This window comes from Arvicanthis niloticus, chromosome 5 (assembly GCF_011762505.2).
Source record: "Arvicanthis niloticus isolate mArvNil1 chromosome 5, mArvNil1.pat.X, whole genome shotgun sequence".
NCBI classification, from domain to species: domain Eukaryota; kingdom Metazoa; phylum Chordata; class Mammalia; order Rodentia; family Muridae; genus Arvicanthis; species Arvicanthis niloticus.
The window spans coordinates 97,324,667-97,346,070 of NC_047662.1; the positions used below are offsets into that span (position 1 = coordinate 97,324,667).

General features: G+C 50.5%; 1 protein-coding gene across 1 annotated transcript in view; it reads left to right on the forward strand.

Moving 5' to 3' along the window:
• Positions 1 to 18,050: 18,050 nt before the first annotated feature.
• Gabbr2 (gamma-aminobutyric acid type B receptor subunit 2) overlaps positions 18,051 to 21,404 on the forward strand; it is a 326,221-nt gene continuing 322,867 nt past the window's right edge. The window contains exon 1 of the mRNA XM_034503281.2: positions 18,051 to 18,372. Coding sequence (XP_034359172.1) covers positions 18,055 to 18,372 — 318 coding nt within the window. The 5' untranslated portion in view covers positions 18,051 to 18,054. The remainder of the gene's footprint in view (positions 18,373 to 21,404) is intronic.

The window sequence follows — 21,404 nt, forward strand, 5'->3', positions numbered from 1 at the left end:
TGTCAGCTGTGAAGTGCAACACACAAACTAGTTAATGGCTTTATTCTCCTGGGCCCCCAACACTGTGGTGGAAGAGGAAGAAGCTCAGAGAATGAGGAAGTTGCAGTAGGTGGAACTTCAGAGTTGCCATGGGAACCAAAGCTCCGAGGCTGATCAAGGCAGGAAATACCATCTGGCTTTAAAAAGCCAAAAAAGCCTCCACTCACCCCGGACTTCTTTCAGCAAACAGCAAAATTAACAGCATCCTCAGCTGCCATGTCAGTCCAGATAGAGCAGGGGATGGCTTGTCATTCTCTTGCTATCCATGGTCAGATCTGATCTAGACAGAGCCCCTCAGGAGATTCTGATTCACCAGCTGTCACACGCAGAGACTAAGTCACTCAGTAACCCTGAGCTGAAATGGGTGGAAACCCTCCATCTCACCCTCGACCCTCTCCGAGCCTCTGCAAACCTGAGGGAAGGATAAAAGTGGTACCCAGGGACAGTAGCCGGGAAAGCAAGGGTCTCAGCCAGCCCCAACTCTGGAACGTCAGGTCAATGACAAAACAAAGTCATATTTTCAATAAATTCACTGTGACTCCCTACCACGGCTGCCTTTGCTATTGCCCAGCCTGGCAGCTTGCTCCCTGGGAAACACTAGGCTTGGGACTTCTCTGGCTCCCCATAGGCTCCAAGCACAATGTTTCTTGAGTCCTACGTCTCGCAGGGATCTGGCAAAGGGAAAGCCAGCACATCTGTGGTGTTTCTGTGAAGTGCACATGCTAAAATGAATGGGGATGCAGTTTTTAAACAACAGGGCTGTGCCCTTAACTTTTTTTTTTTTTTTTTTTTTTTTTTTTTTTTTTTTTTTTAGAATCCAGGGGAATGTCCTCCTTTATGACAGCCCCTCAGGCTGAGCACTCACAGGGATGGTGACTTTTACCACAGGGTCTGCCAGGAACCACATAGGCAGAGAGCACTACTGGGAGTGGGGACTCAGGGTGGCTTGCTGTGCTGTGCAGCCTCGCTTGCCCTCTCTGAGCCTGCTTTCTACTTCATAAGAGAGTTCTGTGGGAGCGTCTCAGGCACCTTCCAGTCTGAGAACCTGTTGCTGCTGAATCACCCAGTGCCTCGTTCATTTGGCGACACCAACCAGAGTTTAAAGGCGTCAGATCTGAGCTCTTTAGTCCTTGCTAGCTGGGCTCCAGAAGTTTCCTAGGAGTGAGACTCGGGGAGGAAAATGGTCTCTATATCCTTCAAGCTAAGGGGCCACCTCAGACCATCAGGTCCACACAACTCTAGATTCTTTACACTAATGTGTCACAAAGGGTGGCGATGGCCAAGCACTTGGCTGTGTTTGCTCTAAGTTGCCCCGCCACATCCTCCAACACCCAGACTGTGCCTGAGCACCTCACCCCCAAGGCCACAGGCAGCTTCATTCCTGGGCTTGGAGAGGCTCATTCTGCAGTGACACCCTCCCTCATTTGACATGGAAAGTCACGCCTCCTGGGCCTTCACTTACCAGGCCTTGGAATGGCAGGTCTTTCCAGCTCTCTGCATCTGCTTGGAGCTACAGGAACTACTTCCCAGTAGACAGCAAGCATCAGCAGCCAGATGGGGGCTCCCTGGGGCTGCCAGAGTTCGGAGCACTACCTAAGCCATGGGGGAGAGGAGGCCTGGAAAGTACCATGTGTGACTGCTGCTCACCCGGTTCTCAGGGCAAGAGAATGCTGGAGCAGCCTGAGAGAGCATGAGGAAGGCCATTGAACAGCCTCAGCCCTCAAATCAAATGGCTCCACTGTTCACTCGACCAGGAGAGAGGATGGTTATCCTACCTAATCACTTAGCAGCGTTACATCACTGTGGATCCTTTAAGTCTCAATAGCTCCCTCCGTAAGGTGGGAGAATAAGTCCCTCCTACTGTGGTAATGGGTGGATTAAGTAAGAAGAGGTGTCCCTTGTTCACACCACACAGTACATGCTTAGCAATCTGTAAAGGCCTGATGTAGTGGTGCCTTGAAGATCTGTAATCCTAGCCCTCGGGAGATGGAGACAGGAGGATCACAATTTGGAGGCCAGTCTGGATTATATACCTATATTCTGTCTCAGAACAAAAGCTTCCTTAGCTTGGTGGAGCATACCTACAATTCTAGCAGTTGGAAGGCTGAGGCAGGGGGATATAAGTTCATAGCCAGCCTGGGCTACAATAGGAAACCCTTTGACAAAATGAAACCATCCCTAAAGGCTGGGGAGCCCTTCAGTTCCTCTCCTATCCAAGTGTCCTCAGGGAAGGCGCACACACTCCAGGTCAGGGGACAGGGGTGCTGTGTGCAGATCCCCCTTGTCTCTCTGCCCCACTGTGTCTGACCCCCAAGCTCGACTGCTTCTGCAGCCATGAAGTGGGTCACATCCCGAACCTTTGAACAAACTTGAAGGCCTGAAAATGAACTTGAGGTGTGCTCACTCCCTATAGACAGGACACCTGAGGGGTGGGAGCTGATGTGACCATTTTCAGTTTCTCTTCACGTTTCTTCCAGTTCCCTGGAAGGGGACCTGCTTTGGAAGGCAGCTGTGCCCCACACAGAATGCATGCCTTTCCCTCCTAGTCAGCATTGCTATTTCCAGCCATGGTGTCACTGGCAATGGTGATGATGTTTAGTATGTTCTCTGGGAAACTGATGCTGCAGAGACCAAAGTCTTTGGTGACAAGTCCTCAACCTGGGAAACATGCAGAGAGATCATCCGCCTGCCAGGACACAGGGCCAAGCAGGAAACCTGGAGGGACAAGTGTCCACTTTGTCCCCAAGCAGGAAACCTGGAGGGACAAGCATCCACTTTGTTCCCACAGTTCCTGCGGCTTAGAGAACACAGGCCAGGACGCTGAGGAGATGTGATCTGCCAGGTGGGAAATGACTCGTAGTTTTGTTTGTTTGAGATAGAATTTGATACTGTGTAGACCAGGCTGATGAAACTTACCATTCTCCTGCCTCAGCCCCGCAACTCCCCAAATCTGAGATTACAGCTATGTGCCACTACACCTATCTCAGACTCCTTGACAAGATACAAAATAAATAAACAAACAAACAATCACCAAGCAAGCCCTGAGAGAGATTAATAATAATAATAATAATAATAATAATAATAATAATAATAATAATTGGGCTGCATGAAAGTTAATGAAAGTTAAAAATGACTGAAGGATGCTGTCTACATCTGACAGGGATACATAAGGGGCAAGCAGTTAGTAGAGAAGCATTCACACACTCAGGAAGAGTGGTTGTCATCGTAGAGACACTACGAGCCAGATCCACAGTGGAAGCCCAGGCTCATTGGTGACAGACACCAACAGTCTCTTCCTGTCAGTTTCATTCATCAGAAAAGTAGATGGACTCAGTGTGGTGCAGATGTGGTTTGTAACAGCTGGCACAGCCAGTTCTGCAAAGCAGGCTGCCATTGTTTGTTTTTGTTTTGTCTTGTTTTGAGGAAGGGTCTCATGTGGTCCAGGTTGGCCTCAAACTCAGCTGAAACTGACCTTGAACTCTCTCTCTCTCTCTCTCTCTCTCTCTCTCTCTCTCTCTCTCTCTCTCTCTCTCTGTGTGTGTGTGTGTGTGTGTGTATGATCTCTCTCTGTCTCTCTATGTTTCTCTCTCTCTCTCTCTCTCTCTCTCTCTCTCTCTCTCTCTCTCGTGTGTGTGTGTCTGTCTCTTTCTCTCTGTGTGTGTATCTATGTGTGTGTGTGTAGTACATGTCTCTCTCTCTCTCTCTTTGTGTGTGTGTCTATGTCTCTGTGTATCTGTGTGTATGTCTGTGTGTGTGTCTGCGTCTGTGTGTATCTGTGTGTATGTCTGTGTGTATGTGTGTATGTCTGTGTGTGTGTGAGTGTCTGTGTCTCTGTGTGTGTATAGATGTTTGAAGGCCACAGGTCAGCCTTGGGTATGAACCCTAGGGATCCTGCTGTCCCTGCCTGATCAGCACTGGGATCATAATCACACACCACCACAGCTGGAATTCTTACCTGGGTTCTTGGGCTCATACTCAGGTCTCTTGTTTGTGAGCACTTTATAAGCTAAGCTGTCCCTTCAGCCCTGCTTTAAGCTGATATTTTTGCCTTCACCTCCTGAGTGCTGGGATTACACGTGTTGCCTCTGTGACTGACTTGCGCAGTGCTGGGGACTGAAGACTTGGTTCTGTGTAGCTCAGCAAGGGCACTACCAACTGAGCTGCACGCTAGCCCCAGACCAGCATAATTTAGCTTTCAGCTCAGGCTGTACCTGCCTGTGGTGCTGGCCCCAGGCCTTGTGTTCTGAGGAGTTTCTTTATTCTTCCCTTCTACTCTCTGTCACGAAGGGCTGGCTCCCAAAGGTCCCATTTCCCAGGCTCCTTGTCAGCTGACTTCTGGCCTAAGGCCTCAGCAGGCCCTGCTATGCTTTCCTCCAGAGGGAAGTCACCAGTGCCTCAGTGAGCTCTCTTGGGGGTCAGGGCTGTCTTAAGGGTGCATGTGGGACTGCCCCCTGCATGAGAGGGAAGACATAAAGCTGAGAAACTGCAGAGGTCAGGAGCAGCAGGCTCTCCTCCATGTGGGCCTCAGGATGCTCCTTCAGAGGCAGCCATGTCACCTCCAACGTCAGCATTAGTCAGCAAGTCAGCCATTAGTCCAGCTTTCTCAGGTGACCTCTTGTCAGTCTGCTCCCCCAGCAGGGAACAGTAGTCACCCTCTGTTCTTGCTGGTACTAGGGACACCTCAACCCTCTGTGCCTCCAGTCCCCAGTGTCCTGTGTACGGCCCTCTGTGGTAAACACTGTTTTCTGGTTAGACTGATTAATACCTGGGGCCAAGCAGCCCCAACCCTGGCCACAGTACCTCAGGGATACGGTGTGTTCCCAAGGATACAATTGCAAAAGAGGCTTGTGTCCGTGGAGAGCTGGAGGCAGCACAGAGACTTTTTAAATTTTTATTTTTAAGCGGCTTATTTTATTTTTATTTTATGTGCATTGGTGTTTTGCCTGCATGTATGTCTGTGTGATGTTGCCAGATCCCCTGGAACTAGAGCTACAGACATTGTGAGCTGCCATGTGGATGCTGGGAATTGAACCCAGGTCCTCTAGAAGGACAGACAGTGCTCTTAACTGCTGAGCCATCTATCCAACCCCACTCTGACCCCTTTTTAAAACTTTAAAGCAGAATATTGTGTACCAAGGCCGGCCTTGGATTTGCTGTGAATAACTTTGATCTCCAAAGTCTCTTGCTTCCACCTCTCAAATACTGGATTACAGATGTGCTCTGCCATAGCATTTTATGGGAAGGTTCTGGGTTCATGCCAGGCAGGCCCTCTATCAACTGTACTACACCCCTAGCTCGGGGTCAGGGATGGGGTAGAGGGGAGGGAGTGGAAGTAGCTGGAAAAGAAGCTCTTGTGACATCATTAGGGATTGTGGGCTCTATTTTGTGGAACCACAGGAAGGTCAGCTACCCTCTGATCTGTTTGTTCAGCCTCACATAGTATACACAGGGAAACTGAGGCTCAGAGAACGACAGGGACTGGCCCTCAGTTATCTGGTCACAGAACTGGTCCAGAGTCCAGGTTTCCTGGTTGTTGGTTAGGGAGTGTTCTCTTCTTTCCACCCCTCCCTGTGCTAGCCCTGGGGACACAGCCCTGTCCCTAAGGAGCCCTGCACATGGGAGGAGACACATCAACAGACCTGGAGTGTGGCGTGACATGAATTGTTCACCACTTGGGAGCTGAGGAGGTGGGTCAATGGCTAAGAGAATGCGCTGTGTTCCCAGCCACCTGCAACTACAGCTCCGGGGAACTCTGACACCTTCTGACCTCTGAGGGTATCTGGACTCATGTGCACACACTCCCACATAGATACACCTAGGCACACATAATTAAAAATAGCATTTTAAACACCTGGTCCCCAGTTGCTGGTGCTGTCCTGTGAGGCTGTCGACCCTTTAGGAGATAGGGTCTATCTGGGGAGAATGGATCGTAGAAGTTATGGATGGTGGCCAGTTCTCTCCTCTCCCTCTTTCTCTTCTTCCTTCACCTTCCTCCCTCCCTTCCTTCTGTCCTTCTTGACTGTAGATGTAATGTAACCAGCTATCACATCCGTACTGTTTAGAAGCCATCAGGTTTTCCCTGCTATGATGGACTGCGAACACTCTAACCAGGAGCCAAAAGTAATAAACCTCCCCTAGGTTAAGCTGCTTTTGTCAGCCAGGTGTGGCATCCATGCGCCTTTAATCCCAGCACCCAGGAGGCAAAGGCAGGCAGATCTCTGTGATTTCAAGGCCAGTCTGGTCTATAAATTACATTTCTGAACAGCCAGGGCTACACAGAGAAGCCCTGTCTCAAAAAAACAAAAACAAAGAATAATAATAAGAGAAGAGGAGGAGGAAAAGGGGGGAGGAAGAGAAGGAGGAGGAAGAAAGAAGAAGAAGGAGAAGAAGAAGAAGAAGAAGAAGAAGAAGAAGAAGAAGAAGAAGAAGAAGAAGAAGAAGAAGAAGAAGAAGAAGAAAAGGAGGAAGAGGAGGAGGAAAAGAAGAAGAGGAGGAAGAGGAAGAGAGGTGGAGGAGGAAGAGGAGACAGAGACTTGTTTTTGTCAGGCATTTGGTCAAAGGACAGGGAAAACTAACATATATGGAGTCTTTCCACATTCGTGCCTTTTGAAGTTCTCTCTGTGAATCTGGCTGGGTCTTTGTGGTGATTAATCTTCTTTGATGATAAATGGCCATTGGAGTCACCTTGGAGACACACCTCTGGGTGTGTCTGAGGGTGTTTCCAAGGAGGCTTAAGTGGAAGAGAAGACCCACTCTGAGTGGACAGTGGCTAGGTTCCAGATGGAACAAAGGGAAAAAGCAGGAATCCAGCTAGGCACTGCATTCGACTCTTTGCTTCCCAACTGCTGACTGTAACCAGCTGCCTCACATCCTGTCATGCTTTCTCTGCCACGATGCACTGGATCCTCTCAAACCGTGAAACCAGATCAACCCTTCTGTCCTGATTTTGGCAGATTATTAAGTCATACAATCTGTGATTCATTTTCCAACAAAGTACAGTACAGGTAGCCCAGTCTTCTCTGTTTGCTCTCTTGGTACCCTTGGCTGCCACGATCTGAGATTCCCATTTCCTGTTCTGAGGAATGGGTTCCCAGATGCCTCCTAGGGTCACTGATGAAAAAAAAGTACCTGAGGTACAGGAGGAAATTGAGGGGCTTCAAACTCCTCTCCCCGACTGCTCAGGTTCTCTAGGGGGTTCCCAACTGCCCTCCTTCAAGGTTTAAATGTTGATATCACATTTTTTCTCTTGTTTCTATTATAAGGTCAAATATGATACTAAGAAAAATAACAAAATGGCAAAGTGGCAGGTTGTGCCTCTTCGCCCTGCCCAGATAGGGTTTCCCTCTGTAGGCCTGGCTGTCCTGGGACTTACTATAGTCTAGGCTGTCCTGGAACCTACATAGATTGGCCTGCCTTTGCTGTGATTAAAGGTGTGTTCTACTACACTGTCTCTTTTAATCTTTTATTTGTTTTGTTTTTGAATGAACCAAGCCATCCTCTGAATATCAAGTGAAACAAATGGGGAAAAAAAAAAAAAAGAACTGAAAATAGTTTAAAAAAAAAAAAAAGCCAAATGCTACAAGTTGCTTCTTTTTTGGTAAAAGCAACAGAGGTCTATGGTAAAACAGCAATCTTCAGCCGGGCGGTGATGGCGCATGCCTTTAATCCCAGCACTTGGGAGGCAGAGGCAGGTGGATTTCTGAGTTCGAGGCCAGCCTGATCTACAGAGTGAGTTCCAGGACAGCCAGGGCTACACAGAGAAACCCTGTCTCGAAAAGCCAAAATAAATAAATAAATAAATAAATAAATAAATAAATACCAAACAGCAATCTTCATGCAATATGAAAAGCTATAAGGTAAAAAAGCAAATGTCTGCCCCCCATTGCCCCCGCCGCCCCCGCCGCCCCCGCCGCCCCCTATTAGCCAGAAACTTGTATTTGCTATTTCCACACTGCAGTGATGAGATCCAGGGTTGGTTTTTGTTTTTTCATGATAAGATGGAATTTGGAGAATTCTTAGAGGAATCTAATTTGCTAAAAGACAACAAACATCTCTGAAAGAATTAAGCACCTTCCTCAGTTTGGATAAAAAAACAATGTCAGTAGAGGAAATTCCCCAAGGGAAGTCCAGATGGGCATGCAATTTATCAAGCACTGCAGCCTGGCAAGCCCTTGTTGTCTAAACATCTGGGAAAGCCACACAACAGAGAACAACACCAGGTACACTCAGCTCATTCCCCAGGGAGCTCACCCAGTACCAGAAACAACCTCCTGTGTTAGCCTTCGGTGACAAAATGCTGGACATAAACATAAAGAGAGGGCACTATTTTGGCACCGAGTTTCTGAGGTTTCAATCCATAGTCTTTGCTTCTGTTTCTTCTGGGATATGGTAGCAGTGAGGGCATGCATGTGACAGAGACTGCTCACATGGAAACAGAGAGAAGGAAATGTAACCAGGGATCAAGTGTAAACTGCAAAGGCCCTCATGCAGCAGCCCAATTCCTCCAATAGGCTCTTTCTCTGAAGTTTCTATGAAGTTCCTATGAAGTTCCTTGAATCGTGCTGCCAAGTGGGGACCAAGAGTTCAGCACATGGGCCTATGAGAGAGAATCTCCTATTCATAACAACACATGTAAACCCTGCAAAGCTGATCGGGATACTCAAAGAACTCAGGAACAAAGATTCTTCCAAACTAGATGCAGATCACCTCAGGTTGTGGGGTCTTGTGCAGAATAGTGCGGAATCATTAAATTGGGTCTTTTTTTGTTGTGTGTAGATGTGTGTAAGTGTGTGATGTGTGTGGTGTGTGTGTGTGTGTGTGTGTGTGTGTGTGTGTGTGTGTGTGTGTGTGTATGCATGGTGTTCCATAAGAACGCACAGGGTGAGGTACACTTGCATGCAGAGGCCAGAAGTCCATGCCAAGTGTCTTGCCAATGGCTCTTCACCTTATCTCTTGAGACAGATCCCTCACTGAACCTGGAGCTCACCAATTCATCCAGGCTGGCTGGCTAGACAGGATCTACCTATCTCATGCCTTACCTCCAACATGGGATTACAGATGTGTGCAGCTGCGCCGGCCTTTTACCTGAGAGCTCAGGTCCTCATGCCCATGCAGCAGACATTCTCCAGCCCTTCCATTTTTATTTGTCACATGAAATGTGCCGTCCCAAATCCTTTGGCCATCTATGCTGGAATTCTACATCTTAGAAATCACAATCAAAGTCAGTAGGGCATTGACACTGTCCAAATGGCTCGCGCTCTTAGATTCACACAAAACCTGACTCCCATCATGGTGGCGATAAGATGTGGGATCTTCAAACATTGATGAAGTTTATAAGGGAGCCCCCTTCAGTAAAGGCACTTCAGAAAAGGCACAGAAAAATGCAGACTGGCACTTCCTAGTCATCAGACATGCTGGTGCCTTGATCTTTAATTTCCCGAACTCCAGAACTATGAGTTTTGTTTCCAAACTGCCCAGCCTGATATATTTTATTACAGTAACCTAAATAGACCAACACCAGTACAGACTGGACTTCACTAAAATTCCCATGATATTAGAGTGGCCAGCGTCTTAAGAAATAAACAAAAGTAACTAAAATATCCTAATGTCAGATGCCATCTTGCCTGTGCTTTTGGCCTGTGGTACAGCACAGAGGTAGGGCGGGAGCAATAGCTGACATCACTAGAAAAGCTGACACCTTTAATCCCAGCACTTGGGAGGCAGAGGCAGGGAGATTGCCAAGTTTGAGGCCAGCCTGGTCTACAGAGTTCCTGGACAGCCAAGGAAAAACTTTGTCTCAGAAAATATAAACCCAAAAAATAAATAAATAAAAGACTCGCTGTTATTCAAAGGTGGTGGCTTGGAACATGAATTGTGTCACAGAACGTGGCTGTGCCTACCACAGTGTGCATTCCCAGCAAGATGAGGCTGAGAATCAGACCCCCAAAAGCAATCACATTAACCCCCTGCGAATGGCACTATGATTGAATTTGGCTTTGTTGATTCAGCAGAAGATGAACCTAACAGTAACAGCCCTCCCCCAACTAATGCAGTAACCTGCCAGCAACAATCCCCCCTCAGGTGAGAAAGCTCTAGGATGGACCATGCAGAGACTTCCCCACTCCATCACACCTCTGCCTCAGCAGCAGATCCAGAGAATGCCTGCATCAGGCAGAACACTTCTCCATTCAACAAATGTGTATTGATTACCTTGGGCTTGCCTGTGGTCTCACAAACAGAAAGGGATCCAGAGCTGCAGACAGCTGACTCTTCAAGGCAATGTGATGCCAAAAAGCCATTCTAGAATATGCTGAGATAAGAATAAATATTCTATTTTCTGACTCTTAAGATGCCAGGGTTTCATGTGCCATCAAGATAGGAAAGAACAAAAACAAAAGACCCCTGACCTTCATATGTCCCACTCTAAGGTACCACTGGGGGCAAATCACATCCTGGTCCCAGAGATGAGCTAGACCGTGTGTCTTGGGATGGCAAAATGTAGTAATTAAAGAATCACTTTCTAAAGAAGTGATAAGTGTTATCTCTCAGCACGAAGGGAGCTGGGAACTGAGAAAAGGGAACAATTATTCCTAGAAGGGACTGGAGGAGGCATTGCAGGGGAGGTGATGCCTGATCTGGGTCTTGACAATTTTGCCAGTGGGAGAAAGAGTAGGGAGGGAACCTAGGCTGAAGGAACACACGATCAGTGGTGGAGTCAGAAAGGAGCAGGCTCGCTATAGACCACCTGGCGTAGTGTACGAAGTTAGAATCTGGAGGGTGTGGGGAGAGAAGCTGGTAGTATTAACTAATGCTGGAAGCTTTGAAGCCGCATTATAAGAGCCTGAGAGTATGTGTCCCATGGTACCTGGGAGCCCAAGGATTTTTTTGAGCTAGGAGTAACACTAAGTTTTGGACAGATGTATGAAGACTAGGCTACAGTGGAGCTAGAAGAGAGGCCAGCTTTAAGTTAGACCCTGGCAAGCAGCCAGGTCCTGGAGTAGGTGGAGAGAAAACCTTATGTGTGGATCAGCGGGTTGAAGCTCAGTTGGAAAAAGCCAAGGCCACCACCCAGCTTCGAGAATAGATCTATCAAACACATGTGACCACGTGGATGACTCTCACAGGCTGTGGCTGACTCAAAGAGGACAGACGACAGTGATTCCATTTCGCTCAAGTCCAATAAGAAACCCTAACCAACCTCTGCTGTTGACGCTCGGTGCACTGGCTTCCTCTGGAGATAGGAGGCTACCTGAGGCTTCAGGTTGCTGGTACTCTCTGCCTCTTTCTGCTGGTCCTATGAGTATGTCTGCTTTGTGTGAATCCACTGAACCGCAGGTGTAACATTTCTGTGGTTTTCCGTTCACATGGTTACATCTCAACATTTACCAGAAGTATGAGACTCATGAGAGACCCTGGGAGGAAGGGTCTAGAATAGAGCTATAACTGTCCTGCTGGTGGTCAGTCCTAGAAGAAGCAGAGGCTTTCAGAGAAGGTCTCGGACATGAGAGGAGCTTGGGTGGGCCACAAGGAGCCAGCAAAGTGGTGGATGGAAGGATGTAATACCCTTTGCTGTGCCAGTCACAGACACACTGCGGAGATTTCAGTAGAGACTGGCCAGTGAGTGGGAAGAGAGCTTGTATGATCAAAAGGGAAATGGGAGGGACTTTCCAAAGGCACTTTCCACTGAGCCTACGTGGAGATACCAGGCAGATGGGTGTGGAGAGTTTGGAGTTTGAGGATCCCTAGAAAGGGGAAGGCAGAAGGAGCCAGGCCCTGGAGCTGTAGCTGGGTTCTAGTTTCTCTAAGAGCCTTCCCCAGGTGTTCTCAGCAATAGGGTATTCAGACACCAACTCTCTGCAGAATTCCAGAACAGCTGACCACAGAGCCTCCTAAGAGTCAGTGTGTGTTTATCAAGACCCAGAGAGTCTGGATTTAGGGGCTTAGTAGTGTGGCAAGCCAGAGGAAGCCCCGAGACAGCGTGCACCAGAGTTTCTGTCAAGCACATCAAGAATGGTCATGTTCTGAGTGGGGAAATGCAGGTTACAGGATGTGCAGTGGAACCGTTGTGAGATTTAATCCTGGTGTGTAATGCCCAGTGTGGACATTACTGTGGCTCCTGCTCTCTCCTACTTAACATTCTGGTCAATGTTTTAAGACAAGAAAGAAAGTCAAGCTACCTAATAACAGTGGCGCTAACTGGAAGACACATCAGGTATGAAAAATAAGAGATCTGCCATGCAGGACACATTCAGCAGGAAGGGGTCACTGGAGAAATATTCCACTCCTGTCCTGGACCTTCAAAATAAAACTACTGACAAGTGGGATAGGAAAGACCTGGCTATTCAGAAGCAATAGCAGTGTCAGCCTCACAGAAAACAAGGGTAGGCTTTCACAGGGCAACGAGCTTCCCAGGAACCCAAGGGTGATGTGACCACTAGTAGAATATGAATAAATATGACTTTACCGTGGAAGGGAAGTCTGGGATGATGACTGATGGCCGAGGGAGGCAAAAGGATCCAGGGTCATTTCTCCTGAGGAAGAAAGTATGAGGAGATGCCTGTAGCTACTGTGCCTGGAATACCACCATGAAGTTAAGAGTAACAGAGAAATCAGTGTCAGATTCGGATGCCAGCAGGAAGGGAGCTATAGGACAGCTGACTTCGGTGGAGCCTGAGGGGAACATATGTATGAAGATCTTGTCAATCAAGTGGCAGAGTGGGAGCCTCAGCAGGCACAGGTCTTGCCACCCTCGGTGGCACTGATATTCTTGATTTCTTGACGACTGAGTGTTTAGGGCTGTGTTCTGTACAGTAGATGCAACATCGTACTTGATAAGGGAGTCCGATGGCAACAGCAGCCAATAAGCTGGGCATCAGCAGTAGCAACTGCTGTTAACTGCTGTTAATCCTCACGATGACCCTGTGGAGGGGGAGCCGGTCTCAAAGAGCGGGAACCGAAGCTCACCAGGTTAAGTAGTTGACCTGGAGTTGCACTAAGGTTGGAAGACAGGAACCCAGGAGTGTCTGACTTCAGAGTTCCTGTGGACCCTAAAAGTAAGGAGAGACTCCAATGTTGGGCAAGTGGTTGGATGGACCTGCATCTTTCCCACCTGATGCTAGGTTGTAAAAGCATATCTTCTGTCTGTCCTTGGCTCCTTTTGAGAGAGGCTTTGAGCTCCGGCCCATCTATGCCCTCTGGAAACTATCATATGCCCATCCCTAGCATATGTTGGGAATGCAGTCCCCAATGTTGGGCCCGATGACAGCTCCAGTCACAAGGACACTACTCTCCTGAAGCATTGGTGCCACTGTGGTGGGGTCACTGTTGTTATAGGGGTTTTTGGGAGAGATCAAGAAACCCAGACCCATCCTTCATTCAGTAAAGTCCCTGGCCAGCCTCTCTTCCTACTTGCCAACGTTGATTTTTCAGCTTGTGCTGTGCGTGTGCACATGAGGTTGTGTGTGCAAACACGGCCACATGTATGTTGATGTCCATATGTCATCGGGGGTTGGAGGCTGGGGGTTGATGTCAAGTGCCTTCCTCAATTGCTCTCTACTTTATTCCCTAAGACAAGCTCTCTCACCAGTCCTGGAACTCACTGGTTTGGTTAAACCAACTGTCCAACAACCTCCTAGGGTTATCCTGCTAGAACTAAGATGTGTACCACCATATCTAGCTTTTATTTTATTTTCATATGTATAGGTATTTTGGCCACATGTATGTCTGGGCACCACATGTGTGCAGGAGTCCTTGGAAGCCAAAACAGGACATTGGGTCCCCTGGAACCAGAGGTACAAACAAGTCACCATATAGGTGCTGGGGATCCAACCCTGGTCCTCAAGAATACCAACCAGTGTTCTTAACCACTGTCGTCTCCCTGGCCCTCGTGCCCATCTCTTAATGTAGATTATGGGATTCAAACTTTGGTCCTCACACTTGTTCAGCAAGCATTTTACCAACTGAGCCATCTCCCCAGCCCTTCGGTGGTGTATCCTCAGAGGAAGGTGAGTGGAAGAGGCAAGGGCAGGACCAAGGATGGAGAGGTGGCTTGTGCCTATTACTGTCTCTGCCCTCAGGACACCACAGAGTCGAGAAAGCCCAAGTCCCTCCATTTGCAGATGAAGATGCCAACAGCCATTTCCCAGGCAGCCATGAAGTCTCAGATGATGCATACCAAGGTGTCTGGCGCAGAGCAGGTGGGTGGTTAATGTAAGTGGCAGCTATTATTATTACTCGAAGATGTCACTAGACCACATTTGATGCCTGAAACCCAATTTTTCAGTTTAAAAAACACACCTTGGGGGAAAAGGAACACGCTCCTTAGAGTCATTCAGGGAATCTCTTTCAGAGCCATCATTCACAACCTCTCCATTTAAAAAAAAAGAAGAAGAAATGTAAAACAGTGTGCTTTATAAAAACAGCTGAACTGCTTAATAGAAAGAAATATCCCCGTGTAAACACGAATCTGTGGAAGAGGTTTGTTTGTAAAGGTGGCTTGTCAGTACTTCTTAAAGAGAAAGAGTGAGAGGTGGGCTGGTGAGATGGCTCAGTGCTGGCTCTGTGGCTTGCCACCAAGCCTGATGACACGAGTTCAATTCCTCAGGATCTGTAAAGTTGAGGGAGAGAACTGACCCCTGAAAGTTGTCCTCTGGCCTCCACATGTGTGCCATAGTACACACTTGGGTACATATGTACATGCTCACACATGCACAATCAATCAATCAATCAATCAATCAAATCAATCAATCAATCAATCAAATTAAGTGTTTAGAAAGAGTGAAAGGAGGCCCTGCAGCTGTTTAGGAGATAGAGGCAGGCATGGACAGGGGAAGAAGAGGGTGTGGGAAATTTAGACCCAGGTTGTAGAAGAATACAGCTGTTAGGACAAAGGTGGGCATCCCTAACTCCCCCAACCAAGGTGTCAGAGGATGCCCAGCCTAATAGAGGCAAAGAGGAGACAGTGGGGTTGGGGATAGTTACCTTCCCGTGTCAGAATCTTGCTCAGAGGGAAAGATGCTGTGCTCCCTGAGAGATTATGGACCACAGAGCTTACAAGTCCCCACAAAGCCAGTGAGGGGCTCTCTCGGTATGCCCAAGCTGGGATTTGGAGACACATTTTTATCTGTAGGAGAGGGTAGGGATGAAAGGATGATTGAGAAAACTGGGGCATGGGAAGGCCGTGAGACTTTAAGCATTGCAGCCCCCACTAACACTGACTCCCCTCGGGATCTGGAGGGGTATCCTGAGACTCTATTAGGTTTCTCATAAAAGAGACATCAAGTGTCTCCGCAGTCCTGCAACTTGGCTAGTGCATTCTATTCCCATTAATAAGAACAATGGCCACTCCAGCCATTTTCATACCCCTGTTTCTATCCGGGCTCTCTCCATGCCACTGAGCGTAATGGCTGGTGTGCCTGCCTCTGTCCTTTCCTTGGCCTAATGGATCCTCACTCAACTGCCAGAGTAGCCTGGTCCAATAACTCAGATCATGGCACTCTGCTGCGGCTCTCCACTCTTTCAGTGTAGACAATGTCCTCGCAGCACTGGGTGATCACTCCTGGTTTTGACCTTGGCTCATGCTTGCTCTTTCCCTCATTCACTCTGTGCCAGCCACCCTGGCCCATGACTGTCCTCGAGCATGCCGTTCTCCCCCTTGTCCTGGGCTCTTTCCTCTCATAGGACACTGTCATTCTGTCTTAGCTCCCTCAAGTCTCTGCTAAGGAGTCATTGTAATGACCACTTCTCTGAACTCCCTGTTTTGGATCTCAGCCTGACCTCACCTGTCTCAATTCTCTTTCCCGATGTATTATCCTCCAATGGGTTTCCCTCACCTCCAAACCCTGAAATGTCCTCTTCTTCCTAGATACTGTCTCTTTTCTCAACCAGAACAGCAACTCATCAGGGACAGCGGCTGGAGTTGCTTTCTTCAGTTCCTTACCTTCCTGGCAAACATGGAGGAGGGTCTCCTAAATGGAATATAAAAAAAAGAAAGAATGGCTAGTAGCTGAGAGCAGCTCAGCCCCGCCTCTACAAGAACAGGGATTCTAGGCTAGTGAGACAGGGAGAACACCAAGAACCCAGTCACCCACAGTGGAACTCAAGACCAGGGCAGGAACTGAGAGCCAGGATGCCCAGACAAGCAAAGTGGGACATGAGGTCACAGTCTGGCCTGGAGCCAGGCTGGTGGGCAGAAAGATATCTGCTAGACTGTCCGGGGTGACTATTACCTCTAGACTGTTTTTTTGGGGGGGCTGGAACATGGGGGTGCTTAGATGAGCTGTGCTCTTGTACAAACCTCCAACCAAGAGGGAGGAATTACAGCTGCCTAGAAAGTGGCAAGACGCCTCGCCTTTGCTGATTTGGCCCCAGGGTCTCTGGAGCTGTCCAAGGTACTGCCATCCTCAGCTCAGCCTGGAGTACCTTCCTGGCAGTCCATGTTTCCTTGGGGTTGCCTGCCTAGCTCCAGATATGCAGACTTCATTTAGATGACCCATTACAAACTGTGTGGAGGAACGGTATCTAGAACTACTGAGATCTCCGTGCCCTCTGTGCCCTCCGTGCCCTCCTTTTGGAGGATCTTCCCAACATCAGGGGGTGCAGAAGAGTCCTCTGTGGCTGTGCACTCTGCTTTCCCTGTATTAGCTGTGTATATTATCGACCTACTGACCAGTGTATTCTCCTGTAAAGCAGGGATGATAGACCCAATGTACAGCTTATATGGCTGTTTTGAGGATATATCAGATATGTCAGGTAGCAAGCCCTCAGTGAAGGTTAAATTCCCACCCTTGTTACAAGGTCGTGCTTATGGTCCACGATGCTTGGATGAGCTATTTTGTAAGGTAGTGTATCCTTGTATTAATCAGGCGTTGGGATTTTGTAGGCTAGTGCGCACAAGTGCTATGATTCACCGGGAGGCACAGAGGGGTCACTCAGCTTCATCTTGCCCAGAACTACTTTGCATGGGGTTATCCAGTGTGCTTTTGCCACATGGGAGACAGAACGAGCCAAGTTCAGGGTTGTGCTGTGCTTCTTGGGACTGAAGACAGAGTTCCCACCCAGGGGAGAATTTTAAGGCGGGGCCCTCTAGGACTGGGGACACTGGGAGGTCAAATGCCTGGAGGGGGCAGTAGTACTGTAGGTCGTCTCGGATCCCAGCCCTGGCCTGGGGTTGGCAAAGGACTCCAGGCTGGATCAAGAGTCCCAGGTGCTGCGGTAGCTGGCACAGGAGAGCGCAGGCCGCCGGTGCCCCTAGGACACCTTTGTGGAACGTTCGTTCCCTTGACTCGCCCGCCCAGACCTGGGAGAAGCAGCACCCAACCACCTTGCAGGTGCTACAGGAAGCGCAGGGCGAGGAGCCCGCGTCCCCCGCGCGAAGGAGCTCCGATTGCCCCGACCGTGGTGCTCTGGAGCTCAGGTCCCCGGCGGGGTCAGCGGGCCGCAGCAGCCGGCGCGGCACAGCGCCCGGGGCGCGAGTGTGCGTGTGCCGGGAGCACGGCCCTCCCCGCGGCCGCCGCAGCGCCGGCGCCTCCCCCTCCCCCGGCGCGCACGGCCCGTCCCTGTCCCCGGAGGCGGCCCGAGCCGCCGCTCAGCAGCCTTGCCTTCGCCTCCCGAGCCTCCTGACGCCCTCCCTCCCCTGGCCGGGCTCCAGGGTCCGCCGGCCCGCGGCTCCGAGTAGGAAAGAGCTGCGATCGCGCACGGAGGCGGGAGGAGGCGGCCGGGTGCGGGGCGGCCGCGCTGGAGAGAGGCGCGCGGAGACTCGGCCCCCTCGGCGCTCGCTCGCTGGCTCCCCGCCTCCCGCACTCTACTGGCTCCCACCCCTTCCCGGCGTGATTGATCCGTCACGGGCGCCGCCGCCGCCGCCGCCGCGGCCGTTCTGAGCGAGCAGAAGCCGGAGCCGAGCCGGGGCCCGTGCCGGCGCCATTGCGCGGGAGCCGCGGGCAGAGCTCGGCGCCGGGCGGCGGGCCGGGCCAGGCCATGCGGGCCGAGTGAGCTGGCGCCCGCAGCCCGCGGCGCGGCATGGCTTCCCCGCCGAGCTCCGGGCAGCCCCGGTCGCCGCCGCCGCCGCCGCCGCCCGCGCGCCTGCTGCTGCCCCTGCTGCTGTCGCTGCTGCTGTCGTTGGCGCCCGGGGCCTGGGGCTGGGCGCGGGGCGCCCCCCGGCCGCCGCCCAGCAGCCCGCCGCTCTCCATCATGGGCCTCATGCCGCTCACCAAGGAGGTGGCCAAGGGCAGCATCGGGCGCGGCGTGCTCCCCGCCGTGGAGCTAGCCATCGAGCAGATCCGCAACGAGTCACTCCTGCGCCCCTACTTCCTGGACCTGCGACTCTATGACACCGAGGTAAGTGTCCAGTCGCCCATACCGTCGGGGCTGGGGGCGTTGAGGAGGGACAGAGCCTCCGTGATTGTCCGATCCTCGCTGGCTGATCGCGTACTGTGTCCATCAGGGTCTCACTGGGCTTGGCTGGTGCAGGTGAGACCCTGATCTGTGAGCACCTTCCATCTCTAGGAGTATGTGTGGGTGGGTGTGAAGTGGGGTCTCCTTTGACCAAAGGAGGAGTAGAGATGGGAGAGGTTGGGCCCCCAGAGGCCTGTGATGGTTGCCCCGTCCGGGTGCTGCTCCTAGGGTTGTGGGGTGCCAAGTGAGAGGAACAAGCACATTGACTACAAACTGGGCCGGCTACAGCTGGACAGGCTATGGGGCCTGTTCCCATAACTTAAAAAAATCCAAGACGCCCTTTTAGGGCCAGAGGGCCCCAGGACCCTAGGGGGCCAAGCGCCGGGCAGGACCGGTCCTGTGGTGCGCTTCTGCAGCTCGTGGCTTGCGCGCCACGGTCAGCCTTGGAGCCCGGAGGGCTCTGCAGCGCTGCTGCCTGGATCTGTCCAGCTCGAGCAGTTTTGGGAGACTCCCCTTCCCCCTCTCCCCGCCCTGGGTTAGTTGCTCATGGAGTGGTTCGACAGGTTTAGCCTGGGACGTGTGGTGGTGTCCGGTCGTGCTTCCACTTTTGTTCGATAGCTGCTGGAACAGCTGAGCAGGTGCACACTTGAGGCGTCAGAGTCGTGGGAGCCTAGACTTGGAGTGTGGCAGAGGGTTCCCCTCTGGCTTCCGTTTTTTTGAGCAGAGCTGGAGAACCAAGACCTTTCCATCCCAAATCCCGATTTCATGGCTTCTTATCTAGATTCCCAAGAAGCCTCAGTTCAGACCTTGACTGCCCACTCTGAGGCTAGGAAGAAAAGAGGGCCTGGAAGAGCGATCAGAATAAGGTCGGGTTTGCGAGTTTTTCCGGACCCAGGGAGCCCCTACTCTCCGGTCCGCAGCCTTGAGAGCTGAGATGCGGCCTGAAGGGGGCAGTGATTTCCTTTACCGTGAGCTCTGTTGGCGCCTCTTGCATCTCCCAGCACTGCCATGGCGCAACTCTCGACCCTGGCTTCCCGGGCTCCCTGGGCGCGCCTTTGCTGGAGCCCGGGGGCAGACTCCTCAGGGAAGGAGTAACCCGCTGATGGTGTAACCTGGGCTTGGCTTCCGCCCCTGCCTGACCCCTTTTCTACACCCCACCTCCCGGAAAAGAGCAGAATGTAGATTGTATCTCATTCCCCGCCTCCCCCGCTTCACCGATGAAGCAGCCTGCTGTTCTGCTCTGTAAATAAAAGGTGAAGGAATCGGTGGCAGTTGGTGTCGGTGAGCGCAGGTTGCTGCAGGCGGAAAAGCTCCCCTGCCTTGGGAAGAGGCACACTGGGTGGCTGTACAGGGCTAACCGTGTGTGAAATCACTTTCGATTGACGTTTCTGACGCCCTCTATTTTCCCCCCCCTGAGCAATTCAAGTTCTTTAGGGGTATGGCACATGCACATTGAGAGTGCTATGTATTCCTGCAGAGGCAAATCTCCTTGGCACCCTTTCATGTGTCTTCCACCTATATTCTGGAAGGGACAGGGATAGGCCGGTTCTTTGGAGAAAAAAAAAAACATTTGTAGACAGGGCAGCCCTGTTTGCATCATGACTATGCTTTGTAATATGTTTCCGAATACTTCCTGAGAAGTTTCCTATTAGTCCGCTTGTGGTAACAGAGGGACGGGTGTTTGGTTGCAGGGTGTGGGGCAACGCTTTTATATATTTTTTCTCACGTGCATCTTGGTGACTTTCTGAGTGAGAGGGCCCAAAGTCAAGAGGATGAGGCAGTCAGAGGCTCTTCCATTGGTGGGAATATTTTAGAAACAACACTGGGAAGAGGGTAGGTGATGATTTCAGTCTAATGTCAACTGTACTTGATCTGGGGCTTTAGGGTTGAACACGCAGAAGTAGGTTATCCCTCTGACCCCGACCCCACCCACCCACGACCTTGAATTGGGCACTTAATCTTTAACGTCTCTAAATGCAGGTGTCCATATCTCAAGAGCAAAGTGGTTAGCCATCCTCTGTCGGATGGTGTCCAGGGGCTTACAGAGAGATGCCAGCAGGCTCCACTGCCAGTGCTCTGTCTGGCACGCTGTAAGCACTCGATAAATAACTGCCGCCCTCCCTGTACTTCCATTTGGTGTGGATTCACCAGTAAGACGCTGTGGCTTTAGGAGGGATAAGTCAGTCACTGCTAAAATATTAAGAATGCTTCTTTCTCCTGCTTGGTCTTACTGTCTCTAAGAAAGTCAGGGAGGTTACCACCAGAAAAGGGAATTCTGGCTGACAGTCAATCTGTCATCTCTTGCATGAGGTATCACATTTGGGAGAGTGCCCAGGGGCTATAATTACTCCCGTCTCCCCACCCCAACTAATCTCATCTTTAAAGTTTTCTCTGAGCTGGACTGAAGGAAAAAAATCAGTCTGAGAACTTGGAGCAGATGCAGGGCAATCTGAAAGGCATTTGCCACTTCTGAGTGAGTGAGTGGCCCCTGCTAATGCAAGGCTGTGTTTATGGACTGAGAGAGCTGCCTTCTCCTCTGTTACTACTGTCAGAAGACTTGAATGCAGGATTGGTGTGGTGAGCTAATCTTGCTTGGCTCTGTTGACATTTGCTGTCGGTCATGGCCCCAATGGCCAATGACTAAAGGAAGCCAGGATGGACCTTGGTCCATACTGTCTGTAAAAAAGGATGAAAGATACAGCAAGGGATAGTTTATCTGCTCTCCCAAGGCCAGCCTACCTCCTCTACGTATTTATGTTGGTTGAGCCTCTTCTGTGATGAGACAGACAGTAGAACTTTCTGTTTTCCTTTTTGCAATACTGGGGATTAAACCCAGAAGCCAAAGGCTTTGCCAGCTATATCCACAGATCTCACTCTACAGTTTTATTTTTAGACAGTCTCCATAAACTGCCCAAGATGGTATTGAATTCACTCTGTAGCTCAGGCAGGCCTTGAACTTGCACCAATATCTCTAG